The sequence below is a fragment of the Saimiri boliviensis genome, chromosome 8 (genome assembly GCF_048565385.1).
Source record: "Saimiri boliviensis isolate mSaiBol1 chromosome 8, mSaiBol1.pri, whole genome shotgun sequence".
NCBI classification, from domain to species: domain Eukaryota; kingdom Metazoa; phylum Chordata; class Mammalia; order Primates; family Cebidae; genus Saimiri; species Saimiri boliviensis.
Genome location: NC_133456.1, coordinates 26,221,910 through 26,236,063, shown reverse-complemented (window position 1 = coordinate 26,236,063; position 14,154 = coordinate 26,221,910). Strand labels below are relative to the sequence as shown.

General features: G+C 38.2%; 1 protein-coding gene across 8 annotated transcripts in view; it reads left to right on the top strand.

Moving 5' to 3' along the window:
* Positions 1-2,620: 2,620 nt before the first annotated feature.
* LOC101031443 (coiled-coil domain-containing protein 14) overlaps positions 2,621-14,154 on the top strand; it is a 61,836-nt gene continuing 50,302 nt past the window's right edge. For 5 of the 8 annotated variants that reach the window (XR_012518764.1, XR_012518763.1, XM_039477357.2 and 2 more), the window contains exons 1-6: positions 2,714-2,838; positions 6,408-6,463; positions 6,772-6,844; positions 7,079-7,148; positions 7,238-7,360; positions 13,678-13,914. Coding sequence is in view for 6 of the 8 variants with exons in the window: in XM_039477357.2 (XP_039333291.1) it covers positions 2,809-2,838; positions 6,408-6,463; positions 6,772-6,844; positions 7,079-7,148; positions 7,238-7,360; positions 13,678-13,914 (589 nt within the window). In the remaining 2 variants the exon portion in view is untranslated. Of the gene's footprint in view, positions 2,839-6,407; positions 6,464-6,771; positions 6,845-7,078; positions 7,149-7,237; positions 7,361-7,398; positions 10,637-13,677; positions 13,915-14,154 lie in introns of those variants that run through there. The other 3 variants (XM_039477354.2, XM_074404190.1, XM_039477355.2) reach the window with 3 other exon arrangements.

Sequence of the window (14,154 nt, the reverse complement as noted above, 5' to 3'; positions counted from 1 at the left end):
ACAGCAAGTCCTCTCCATTTTACCTCCTATGCATCTCTCAAATACGTTCTCTTCATATTCCCTCACCACCACCTCCCTTAGATCCCCTCATCCCTTCCCAGCTACCAATATATTTCATCTGGACTTCCTATCAGTCTGGTCCTCACAGGAAACAGAAGACAATATAAAATTTGAATATAATTAAAAGGTTTACAGAATGGACAAGGAAAACAACAAGGGGGTTGAGGCACCCAAGGACTAGCAAACCATTATCACCCCTAAGACTGAAGGGACAAAGGGAAGGACGTTTTATTAGAGTGTGAGAGAACTGGAACTCCAGGGGCTCCCCCAAGTATGTAGGGGGCCAATGGATCAGCCAAATGTGCTGAGATAGAAGTATCCCATTCTCTCCCTCTTCTATTGACTAAACAGAACCTGAAGCTGGAGGGCATGTCTGAGTCATGTCAGTCCCTGGGGCACAGAGAAGGGCAGTAAATGGATGCAGGAGGAGAGAACATGTTCACACCCATGCGTGCCTTTCCCCCAAGCACCCTCTATGCAAGGGATCAGCAAACGTTTTCTGTAAAGGCCCAGATAGTATATAGTTAGCCTTGGCAGGCTAGACGGTCTCTGTCACAAATACTCAACTTTAGCAGTTGTAACATAGATAATGTGCAAACAGTGTGACTGTGTTCCAATAAAACTTTATAGCATTGAGATGATTTTCATGTAATTTTTCACATCAGAAAATATTATTCTTTTGACTTAAAAAAACTACTTGAAAATGTAAAAAGTGTTCTCAGGCTGTATCAAAGAATGGCAGACAGAATTTAGCCAGGGACCATAGATTTTGGATTCCTGCTGTACACCACAGCCATGGATCTTTGTAAAACACCAGTCAGTTCACAGAGCCCCCTACTTGAACTTTTACATATTTCCAATGGGCTTAGGATAACAACACAAATCATGTAGCCTGTGAGGACTGCATAGTCCGGCCCCTACATACATTTCCATCCCCCCTGTCTATACGTCAGCAGCAAGAGCCTCTTTGGGTTTCTCATTCTCAGCATCATGCTGTCTCCACATCTTTAGAATACTCTGCTCTCCACTCTCTATCCAGTTAATTTGCAGATCTCAGCTCAGTGCAACATAATTTATAATAGCAAATACAAAATGAAAAAGAGGGTGGGGGCATAGCATTCCCAACACTAGGGAAATGAATTATGGAACACCAGCCAGCCATAATATAATTGTAGATTAATGAGAAACAGTGTTGATTAGATATTAAAACACTAATGTTACAGTAATACCCATTATTTCATATCATTGTAATACATTTATACATATATACATAGGTGGAAAAAATCTTGAAGGGAACGCATCAAGCTGTTCAGAGTGATAACTCAGGGGTAATGAGGTCTTTTCCTTTTTGCTTATCCGTATTTTCTAAAACACCTATGTATTAGGAAAAATCAATACGAAATTTAAAAAATCAACTTAATCGAAAGCCCTTAATTTTGGGTGAATATGTTGGAAAGTTACGAAGTTATGAGAGGGCTGGGGAAGGAAAGGAGAAGTTTTCACAGTTTGATCTAATTCAAAACTAAATCTGCGAAATACTCAAGTTTCCTAAAATCACTCAGGATAAGTGTGTGACATATTGGTGGACATACTTTAGTTCCTGGGTTTTGACATTAATTGTAAGAGACTTTTAAAGGGTAGCTCTTTTCTCCATTAAAACGAAATGAGGCCAGGCATGGTGGCTTACTCCTGTAATCCCCGAATATTGGGAGGCCATGGTGGGCGGATTACCTGAGGTCAGGAGTTGGAGACCAGCCTGGCCAACATGGTGAAACTCCGCTAAAAATGCAAATATTAGCTGCGCGTGGTGGCGCAAACCTGTAATCCCAGCTCCTCGGGAGGGTGAGGCAGGAGAATCGCTGAAACCTGGGAGGCGGAGGCTGCAGTGAGCCGAGGTCGTGCCACTGCACTCCAGCCTGGACAACAGTTTAAATGGAATCAACTGAGTTATCTCTCTTCAACTTGATTTAAATCATTAACCCAAACCTAATGCCTTAAAAGCCAATGACGAAAATCTCCATTAAAATGAGTGCAGCATGCAATGCTAGGAATGCTGTGTCATTTTTCATCAAAAGTAACTGCCTCATGGCAAGAGGAGACACGTACGCATGGAGGTAAACCCAAAATCTCAACTAACGACACCGTTCTGAGGTCAGTGGCCACAGGGAACAATTCTGAAATTGCCATCATACTTACGGAAAGATAACCCGGAGGTCTTATTTTCATAAATATCAAGAACAAAATCATCCAAAAGGGCACACAAGATGCCAAACTAAACATAAGGAGCGAAAAGCCAAAAAGTCGCGCGCAATTCCTTCTGAAACCCATCCGCCTCCCACCCCTGCCCCCTCCTCCGACGCCCGCGGGTCCTCCTCCCGGTTTCCCCCGCCGCAAGCCCTAGAAGCGCCCGCCCAAGCCTTTTCCCGGCGGCCCCGCCCCGGCCCCGCCCCAGCCGTGCCTCGGCCCCGCCCCGTTCGCCGTCTATTGGCTTCTCTCACCCTCTGCCGGCGGGTGACGAGCCGGGAAGCCGGGAGGGATCTATTGCGCACGCCCAAGGCGCGGGTCCGGGAGCAGGAGAAAGGCCGTGGAGCAGCGTCCGAGACTAGGAAGCGCGGCGCTCGGCGGGATCCTTTCCGGAAGCGGAAGCTCGGGGGGCGGGCCAAGAAGGTTCGGGAGCCCAAGGCGGTTAATTCTTTCTACCGTGAGGCTTCGCTTCCCTCGATCTGGGCTTCTCTGAGGCTGCGAGAGATGGTCAGGTCTGGGTCTCGACCCGGCCAGGTGAGGGCTGAGGACCTGAGGAGTCCGCTGTGGGGATGGAGAGGGACAGGGGGGTTTTCGAGCCAGGGACTTGTAAAATTCTGCTGGAAAAGACACAAAGACCGTGCGGCGACATTAAAATGCTGGGACACAGGTGCAGGGAACACCTGAGCTTCCCGTTAATACAGCCGCTTGGTCTCTAGACGTGTTTCTGTTTAAATCCTCGTAGCCCTCATTTTAAATACCCTGATGACAATTTTAAAAAGATGAACTGGGAGCACCTTGTCGTAGAAAGTAAGCAATAGCTCAAAAAGTGTTGGGGGCATGTTAAAGTGATACAGGAATCAAATTCAGGGGACTCCCAGCAACCAAATTTGACACAATTTGAACATCAAAATAAAGTGATAATAATGGATCATAACCTACTGAAGAAAATAGGAATCAGTGAGTCCCCACTAACAAGGAAGAAGGAAAAGGTGCTTTCCTAAAGTTGAATGCCAACTAATAAATGTAGAAGGATTACATAGTTAGAAAGTCGCCATTTGTCAAACAATTGATTCAGCCAAGAATCATCAATGAATGTTAAAACTATGGGGTGAAAGTTTGGTGATTGGTATATCAACATAATCTCAAAGTATCTCTTCACAAAATGCTATCAATTACTAAGGTAAGAGTAGAAACTTTACAATAAAAAACCTGGCAGACACCATCTTAGGTCATCAAAGTTTACATCATGAATAATGGGACAAACTGACATGTCTCTGTTGAGAAGAACATAATCTCTTTTGTGGATTCCTGCCAAAAATGCATGACCTGCGTGTAATCATGGGTAAGCATCAGGCAAATCTAAATGTGCAGACGGATGTGTAAAATAACTGGCCTAGACTCTTTAAATATGTCAAGGTTATAACCGACAATGAATGACAGCCTGAGGAACTGTTATAGATTAAAGGAAGCTAAAGAGCTGTAACAGTTTAGTGCAATATGTGATCCTGGATTGGGCGTGAACCAGAGGGATTTTTTTTTTTTTTTTTGTAATGGACAATATTAGGATAATTGACAACATGCAAATAAGGTCTGAACATTAGATCATAATTCTGTATCAAAGTTAATTTCCTGGTTTTGATAATTATACTGTGGTTATATTAGAGAGTGGCCTTGTTTTTAGGAAATATTTAGGAGTAAAGGAGTATTATATCTGCAACTTTAATGGTTCAGGCAAAAAGTAATACTGTATATATAATCTCCCCACAGAGAATATGGAAAATGTCAAAGGTCATAGAATCTGAGTGAAGCATATATAGGACTTCTTTGTGCTCTTATTTCGTAGTAGAAACTACCAAAAAAAAAAAAAAATGGAAAGGAATTGTTCCAATATGATAGTTACTGTTTCAGGGTGCTTTTATCGTGGATAACTTTCTTTACCAGATTTTCTGTAAGATAGCCTTGTGTCTTTTCAGATGTTTTCCTCATTTATTAAGTAGCTTGTCTCATTATTGAGTTGTGATATATCTTTATGTATTCTGAATAAAGTCCTTTGTCAGATCTACGTATTACAAATATTTCCTCCTACTTTGTGGCTTGCTTTTTAATTTTCATAGTGTTGTCTTACAAAGAAAAATGTTTTCATTTGATAAAATACAATTTTTTTATTAAAAAAATAAGATAGTCTTGTGTATATTTTTTGGAGAAACACCATATATATCTTACAGTTATGCCAGACATGTACCTCAGACAGTGTACTTAAAAAAAAAAAAAAAGAAAAACAAATTTGAGAGAATAATTTTGGTAGTTGGTTTTGGACTTGATCCAGGGTATGGTATTATAGTATGGCTTGGAGTTTTTATTATGATTCCAACCAGGACATCGACATAGATATACCAAAGGGAAAGACCCTGAGAGTGTGATGCAGAGACCAGTGGAGTGATGTTTCACAATGTCTTATTTCCTACATTGTTGATTCTCACTGCTGGCTTCATTTCCTCCATCATATTCTAAATTAGCCCTAGAAGTGTAACTCTTACCAACCCAGTTTTTAAAAAAATGTATTCTCAGTTACATTCTTAGAAGGATGGAACACACATTCATGCATATGGTAGAATGCCATGTAACTTTAGAAAATTTGGTAGTTACTGCCCAAAGCAGTCTTGAAATGAAATATGTAAATATGTCAAGAGAAATTATAAATGAAACTGCCAACAGTGACTATATCTGGAGGGTGGAACGAGGCGGGAGTCAGGGACTTCAACTCATGTTGATTTAAAATTATTTTGAATAGTGATTATCTGATGTAAAGTTATTAAGATATAAAATAGTATGCCATGGAAAGTGTCCTTTCTTGCTCTGTCCCCCAGATACTCGGTTTCTCTCCCCAGAGGCAACCGTGATTAACTGTTTTTGGCATAACTGTCAAGATACTGGGTGCATGTAAAAGCAAATGCCTATTTTTTCCTGTTTTTCTACACAAAATGTTGTCCATTATGTCACTTTTAAAACTGGCCGGGCGCGGTGGCTCAGCCTGTAATCCCAGCACTTTGGGAGGCCGAGGTGGGTGGATCACGAGGTCAAGAGATCGAGACCGTCCTGGTCAACATGGTGAAACCCCGTCTCTACTAAAAATACAAAAAATTAGCTGGGCATGGTGGCGTGTGCCTGTGATCCCAGCTACTCAGGAGGCTGAGGCAGGAGAATTGCCTGAACCCAGGAGGCGGAGGTTGCGGTGAGCCGAGATCGCGCCATTGCACTCCAGCCTGGGTAACAAGAGTGAAACTCCGTCTCAAAAAAAAAAAAAATAAAAATAAAATAAAATAAAACAAAAAAAAAATTTAAGAAAGCAACAGTGCTATATGAGTTTCAAAAGAAAGATTAAGACAATGAGATGTAGATAAAGAGAAAGGTTAGAGTTTTCATTTGCTGGTCTTATCAGGCATTCTAAATAATGTACATAAAAAGAAACAGAGTTAATAACTCTGTTCTGTATCTTGAGTTAACTTGTATGTTTCAAAGAATTTGGGAATATAGAACATGTTTAGGGATTAATGGAGTCTGAACTTAGTGTAGTAGATACCTCTGGTTTAAAATAGTTTCTCAATTTCCTTTTCATCTTAAATAGACTTAAGTAACAAATATATGTGTTGTTTGCTTGACATTTTACATAAAAGAAATTTAATACATGAATTAAATTATAATTGTGGATTTTTAGGATATATCACATTAATTAAAACAGTGAATAATATGGTACATACATACAATGGAATATTATTTGGCCTCAAAAACGAAGAAAAATTTTAACACTTGCTTCAGTATAGATGAAGCTTGAAGACATTATGCTAAGTGAAATAAGCCAGTCACAAAAGGACAAATACTGTATTATTCCAGTTATATAAAGTTTCTAGAGTAGTCAGATTCATAGACACTAGGATGGTAATTGCTAGGGTGAGGGGGAAGAGGGGATGGGAAGGTATTGTTTGATGGGTACAGAGTTTTAGTTTGAGAAGAAGAATAAAAGAAAAAATGTCATCTTACATTTTGTCAAGATAACATATTGAAAATATAATAGAAAAATGTTTATCTGCTACAATATGTCATAGGTGTTATCTTCAGGAAGGCACACTGGACCTGCTAAATTAACAAATGGAAAGAAAAGGTAAGTACTTAAAGATATTTACAACTTCAGATTTCAAGACATTTTTCAGGTCTTTGGGCTGGATGACATGTTGTCTACCCCAGAAAATTAGGTAGGCCTCTAGCATCACACGCTCTGGGGAACAGCTTTTCGTATCTACCTGTGTTAATCATTCTAGTATCTAACAGTCTTTCTAATCTTGAGAATGTGCTTATAAATTCATCTTGTACCCGGTGAGTCAAGCTTTCTTGTCTAATCTTTGCTGGGAACAAAATGACTAATGTCTTTTGGGAAAAAAATATAAGAATATTAATGAGCTTATTTTCCAGGACCCATTTAAGAAAAATATCGCATTTTAAGGCAGATTCTGGCTATTCCATCCATTCTGATTCAGAAAGTCAGGTAAGATTGAATAGATATAAAACACACTAATTAGTTTTCAGATAGAAGCTAAAAAGTAGGAATAAAATGAAAATATTAATTGCTGTAAGGAAGTATGAAGTCTGTTGCTTTAAAACATCTTTTCTACCAATAATAAATTGCTTGTAAATAAAGAAATTTAAAAGTACATAAAGTGTATTTTTCCTGTACTAACAGTTACACACAGTGTATTCTGAATGACTTTATTCCTTGCAGGCTGAAACTGCTCATGGGCTTGATGGTTGCGCTTCTTTGCTGAGGAGCATTTTGAGAAATGAAGATTCAGGTTTTTTTTTTTTAAATGCTTCTTTGCTGAATACCTTTTCTCAATTAAGTCATTATTTTGATATTAACAAAGTTTTGTTTTATTAATAGGTTTAGAATCAGCATATTTAGAAAACAGATCTAATTCTAGACCTTTAGAAAGCAGAAAATATGGATCTAAAAAGAAAAGACATGAAAAACATACTGTTCCTTTCGTAGTCCGGAAAGAAACATGTAAGCCTTTTTTTCTCTTATTTAAAGATAATCCTTAATTGTGGGTATTTTGATCAGTTATCAGGATTATGCAGTTCATTTTAATAATCAGGATTGGTTAGGTTTATGTGTGCTTATGCCTGTCTTTCTTTATTCAGCTTCTAATTGCTGAGTAGTTCTATAAAAAAAGACTGGGTTTTATAGGAGAAAAAGTTCAAACTCAGAATGACTTTTGGGAGATATATAGAGCTAGTTTCCCCTGCCACTTGTTTTCATAGATAATCACAAATTGGCTGTATTTCAGGTGTATACTTATAGTTGCTGCTTTAAAATTATTTTATATATATATATCTCCTAAGTTGGTCAAGCTGATCTCAAGTTACACAGTTAGGATACATGGTGCATAAGAAGGTATAATTGGATCAATAAGGAAAGAGCCTCCTTCTCATTGATGGTGAGTATAGCCAAGGGTACTTTACACCCTGACAGCTAACTTTTCCTGGTTTAGAACAAGAAAGTTTTGACTTTGTTGTCCCTTGGAAGCATAGAGAACAAGATCGCCTAAAATGAAGATGAAAAAGTCCACAATGAGAATTCAGATGGATGAGAATTAGACTAGCCACTTCTATAGTTCAGGTGGGCCAGAAATGTCAGCACTGTAGTGCAAGCTTAGATTCAGCTTGGGCAAGGAATGAAGTTTAGAAAGTCATCTAAGGTGGTAATCCTGTATATTGAGAGATCAGGATCCAAGCAAGGAGGCTGAGAAAGAGTAGAGCTTTCATGAGACTAGAGGTTGATGTTTCAGATAGTCCCAAGGTAGAGAACTAAGGCAGGGGAAACCTAACTCATCTTGGAGGTCAGTAACATTAGCCTTATATGGTCTTGACCTGCACTATTCAAGATGGTAGCTGTGGCCACATGTGGCTATTCAGCACCTGAAATATGACTAGTATGACCAAGGAATTGAATTTTTAATGTTATTTAATTTAAATTAATTTAAAATGAAATTCTAAAACTGAAAATTGATCCAGGTATTATAAAACTTTTAATTATGTTTGGAATAACTTGGGCATGTGAGCCTATCTTTTCAAGTGTAAATTTTATTAAATCTAAATATAGACCAAATATTTCTGATGATAATTTAGCATCTAGATGGTGCTTTGTGTAAAATACATGCTAGATTTAGAAGATTAAGTACAAAAAAATTCAGTTATTTATATTATACACTGAGATGTTAGTATTTTTGATATATTGACTTAAATATGAAAAGTAATTTTACCTCTTCTTTTATGTGGTTACTAGAAATTTTAAGTTACATATATGGTATTATATTCCTATTGGACAACATTGGTCTAAGTCAGCTCAGCACACTACAGCCAGTTTTATAAGTAATGTTTAGTTATTTTATTTTGTAAATAAGATTTTATTAGAATGCAGCCAAGCTAATTGATTGTGTTTTTATTAGCTGTTTTTGTACTGCAGTGGCAGTGTTGAGTAGTTGTGACAGAGATCATCTGGCCTGCTAAGCCTAAAATATTTATTTGACCTCAAGAAAAAGAGTACTAAACCCTCGTCTTAACTCTTCAAGTAGAGGCCTTTTTACTGGGGCCCAGTTGAGAAGGAAAGGAGCGATAGCACCTGTGCCTCCAGGCTCCTATTTTTTGTCTGTAGGCAGGTTATTTCTCATGCAGGGCACCTTTCCTCAAGGAACTATTATTTGAGATAATGTGGCTGAGAGTGGGTGTCATGGTAGCAACTTGTTGGATCCTGACTTAACTGCTTCTGTCAGAGTTCCAACAGGAAACAGATGGCAACACTCAAATTGAGGTAATTCGAGGAGGATTTATTTTATTTACGAAGGGACTCATTGTAAAGGTATGAGTAGGGCATGGGAAAACCACAGGTTTTGCCTGCTAGGTCTCGCTAGTCCAGTGCTAGCAGCAGCAGCAGCAGAGCTGTTATCATCTCTAGGCCATAAGGGATTAGAGTTACTAGACCTAGAAAGAGGTATTGCTTATAGAATATGCTACCTTGAGAAGAGCAGTGAGCTTCATTGAAAGGACAAAATCAGCCCAAGGTGACGTCATAGAAAGGGAGCAGGGTAAGTGTATATCCTGACTTCATGCTTCTTCCTTTTCTTCATATGCCAAGACTCCCATTGGATTGAAGCCCTACTGATGTGTATCAGGTCTGGGATTTGACAAGCTAGTAAGTTAGTTTCACTGTATCATGGATTCTAGCAGAAGACACAAAACTGCTGGTCAGAGACAAAGGACTTTATTACTCACAGCATAGGAAGCAGTATGTGCATCAGCATATTTGTGTTGGTTCTCATTCACCCTAATTCCTAGTGGAGCGATTCGGTGGATCCAAATGGATGCTGCACATCCTTTAGGTGTAGGTTGCAGCTGAGGAACACTAAGCTTGGGGAATCTGCCACTTTGATAGTAAGCAGTAATTAAGCCTGTGCTTGCCTCAGAGGGAAATATTACCTTATCCCTCAAGGCTGCTCACTGCAAACACAGCCCTGAGAAGTGGCCCAGGTAAAGAGCTTAGGTCAAAGCCTTGCTTTTTTGATATACACAGCAAGACATAGGAGGAGGAGTGACCCATGAAGGACTGTCTCTTCACAATCCACATAGATCAGCATTCCAGGAGAGCAAGGTGAAGACCAGTAGAGGTGGATTTGGATTGGCAGATGGAAGATTCTGGCATTCTGGGTCCATAGCATTAAATTCTTATTTGGATTACAGCTGAACTGGCAGTTCTGGCTTGTGATCAGGGTGCAGTATTCTTACTGTTCTTTCTCCCATATTTTCATAATCAGAAGGAAGGACCTACTTCCATAGGACAGTCTTCCTTAGGGTTGCAATATTAGAAATTATTAGTTCCTAATTTCTAAGTGTTCCTAAGTTTAACTCATTAGAAACCTCTAACTGTTTAATTCTACTGCTCTGTTTTTTTAATTTACCAAATTGTAGCACTTTCTAGAAACAAACGTGTGTGTGTGTGTGGTTGGCAGCTGTTAAGCAATAATACAAGATTTTGCTCCGTTACTACAATGCTTATAAAATCCAAGCTCATCGCTTGTTCTCTTTACCATCTCTCTCCAAGTGAGGTAACTGTAAAGAAATTTAAGGAATCTATTACAGCATGTTAACTAGTATCCATGTATTATTTTACTTTTAACACACATTATCTTGATATTTTGTGTTAACTGTCTTCTGAGGAATGCCCCCCCACCCCATGTGTTTTCTATCTGGGACCTGTCTGATCATTGGATGCCTATGGAGTCAGGTATGCACACCATGATGCATTCTGGAAGTAAGGAGGCAGAGAGGCCTTTCCAGAAATGTACTGAGTTTATTTGAGAGTGCTTTGGCATTAAAAAAATTTTTTTTTAATAAGCAACTTTTATATATGATAACTGCATTGAATACTTTCATGATTTTGCTTTTAGTAACATATATATATTTCCATCTTCATCTTGGGGAAATAAATCAACCACGGGCAGAATCCTTTGAGCATTGATTGCCCCGCATAAGGCCAGTTATAGTAGGCATCCAGTGGCTCTTACCTGCTCTAGGTGTTTGTTCTATATTCGAGTGATGGGAATTACTTCCTGTCAGACGGTGCTTGTCCATTCAAGCAATAGCCAGTGCTTGCACAGCAGCTAGACTTTAGGGACTGAAAGTTTTGTGGACTGAGTAAATAAATACATTCCTTTCATGAATTCTAGTTATCACCTGACATTACTTAAACATATTGCCAGACCAATAGCTAAAATTTTCACGTAGAGTGCGTTCGTGTAATTAAAAAGAGCAAGTAAATATGCTTCATTTGTATTTGTGTAGTAACAGGCTCATTTGGTCATTGTTTTATTTTAAAATCGTGTAATAGTAATAAAACTACAGTCTTAATCTTATATCCATTTATGGTATTTAACTTGGATTGTTTGCTTTAAGACTTTACATCATTAAGTTAACTCAACATTATCAGTAGAGTTTTGTATGGACTCAGTTTATAAAGGAGTGAAATATGTCATTTTAGCCCTGAGGCTTTGATGTTTAAGAAATAGGTCTGGAGTTTATTAATTTATGTTGGACAATGACATCTACTGGCTGAGGCATAATATAGCTCAGCTTTATTAAAGACTGCCAAAACCACGCCTTGAAAAGAAAGTAAATGAGATCCCGATGCTGTGACCTGTGTGTGAAAACAGATATCTTCAAACTAGCCAATTCTGTCTTTCTCTCTTTTTTTTTTTATGAGACAGAGTTGCATATCAGTTTTATTATCAGTTTTTCTGATGAGGAAGAGGAGGTCAAGAGAAGTTAATTTGCCCAAGGTTACTCAGCTAATAAGTGTTAAAGCTTGCATATAGGTCTAGCAAGTACTTTCATAGGAAAAGGTCATCTCAAAAGGAAACATACCCCAAGTCAAAAGGGAAGCATCTGATATCTTCAGCCATTTTCATAGTCAAATCTTGTCTTTTTAATTTTTTTTTCTATTTTCACTGGTTATTAGTATTTAATCTGCCTTTAACTTTTTCTGTTTTTGCTTTTACATGGAAGTTGTATGCTTTTAGCAGTATTTTCATTTTCAGTAAACTATATATATTTATATATTTGAGAGATTCTCTACTTTTAAATTTTTAATTATTTTATTTTTTAAAAAATTAAGAAATACTTTTCATAAGTAATTTTAGAGTACATAAATCTCAATAAATTTTTGCATATGTATACACCCCTATAGATGCCACCTAGATTAAGATACAGAAAATTTTTAGCACCCTACAAGGCTCCCTCCCCGTCAGTACCCTTACCATCACTTAGACCCTCAGCATGTGTAACCACTTTCCTGACTTCTCTTTCCGTTTGTGACTTTTACCTGTTTGAGAACTTCCTATAAATGCAGTTGAACACTGCATTCTTGTTTTGAATAGTTTCACTCAGGCTTTTGTCTATTAAACATCCAGGTAGTTGTATACATCAGTACTTTGTTCTTTTTTTAATGCTGTGTAGTATTCCAGGCTGTGCATATACCACAGTTTATCTGTTTCTACTGTTCATGGCTGTTTGGTGTTTTCAGCTTTTGGCTACCGCAAATCAAGCTGCTGTGAACATTGTTGTACATGTCTTTTAGTAGACATAAGCACTCATTTCTGTTAGGTGTATACCTGGGAGTGAAATTGTTATGTCATAGAATATATGTATGTTTAGCTTTGGTAGGTGCTGCCAGTAGCAGTAAATTTTCCAAATTTATTTTGTATACTGATAACCTATGATTTACTAGAATATTCTCATTTCTGTTAGTAGTGTTTTAAAAAACATTTGGGAAGGGGATCTAATTAGAGAAATAGAACTTAGATTGTTATACCAATCTACAGGTAGTGCTATGTACAAAACTTTGTTGTTTTTTACTTGTTACTTTGTTAATACCAGATTTCTACCCTGTGCATAGACTAATACTAGACTCCGTAAGATAAAAGAAATACAGCCCTGCTTAAAGAAACTTACAGTTTAGTCAGAAAGACAGGAGGGTGAAAGATAAGTAATAATAAGGCAATGTGTCAGTGGCATATGATTCATATAGACAATATGTGCTCTGGGGTGGGGAAGAGTAGTCACTAGCCTAGAATGATTGGATTGGGAAAGGCTTCATGGAAAAAGAAAACTTTCAGATGAGCCTTGGTGAGTGTGTAGAGTTGGATTGGGAGGAATGGTTCATCATGAACAATGTTATTGAAAGGTAAGAAGAGCTTGCTGGGTAACTAAATTGGCCTGGCTGAAATGAACAATTTGAGTTGGGGGCGATGGGACAATAGTTGGAAAAGTAGGTTATGGTCAAGCTTTGGAAAACTTTAAATGCCAGGTTAAGATTTTGTTTGGTTGGTTGGTTTTGTTTTGTTTTTGAGGGCCCAAAGCATCAGAATTGTCCAAACTATTTTCTTTCCTATTCTGTTTTCGCTTGAGAACATGAACTGACAAGGAACAAGGTGAAGGAGTTTGATTGGAGTTTGATTGGACTTTACGGATAACATAACACCCTTAAAAGAAGTGTTAAAATTGGAGGGATTTTACAGATGGCCAGTAGCATAAAAAAGTGGGACTAAAAAATTAGTATAGATGATTTTTGACTGGAGAAACCTAAACACTAATTACTTTCAGAAAGAATTTGAGGTGATTTTCTATAGTGAGGGTGACAGTGGTAAAGCCCTTCTATGAAGTATGTGATGAATTAAACTACTTCTGAGCACCCTTTCTTCTCTTAAAATCTTACGGTAAGCATTTTTGAAGAATCATGTTTCAAGAACTTTTTTTTTCCTTCCACATTAGCATCTTCAGATAATAAGAAACAGATACATAATGAAGCTCCTGCTAGAAGTGAAAGAGACACATCAGACCTAGAACAAAATTGGTCATTGCAAGATCATTATAGAATGTATTCACCCATAATATACCAAGCCCTCTGTGAGCATGTGCAGACTCAGATGTCACTGATGAATGACTTGACTTCAAAGAACATCCCTACTGGAATACCTGCTGTACCATGCCATGCTGTGTCTCATTCTGGTTAGTATGAATACTGTTTAAAAGTCATGAATGGGCTGGGTGCGGTGGCTCACACCTATAATCCCAGCACTTCGAGAGGCCGAGATGGGTGGATCAAGAGGTCAAGAGATCGAGACCATCCTGGTCAACATGGTGAAACCCCGTCTCTACTAAAAATACAAAAATTAGCTGGGCATGGTGGCATACGCCTGTAATCCCAGCTACTCAGGAGGCTGAGGCAGGAGAATTGCTTGAACCCAG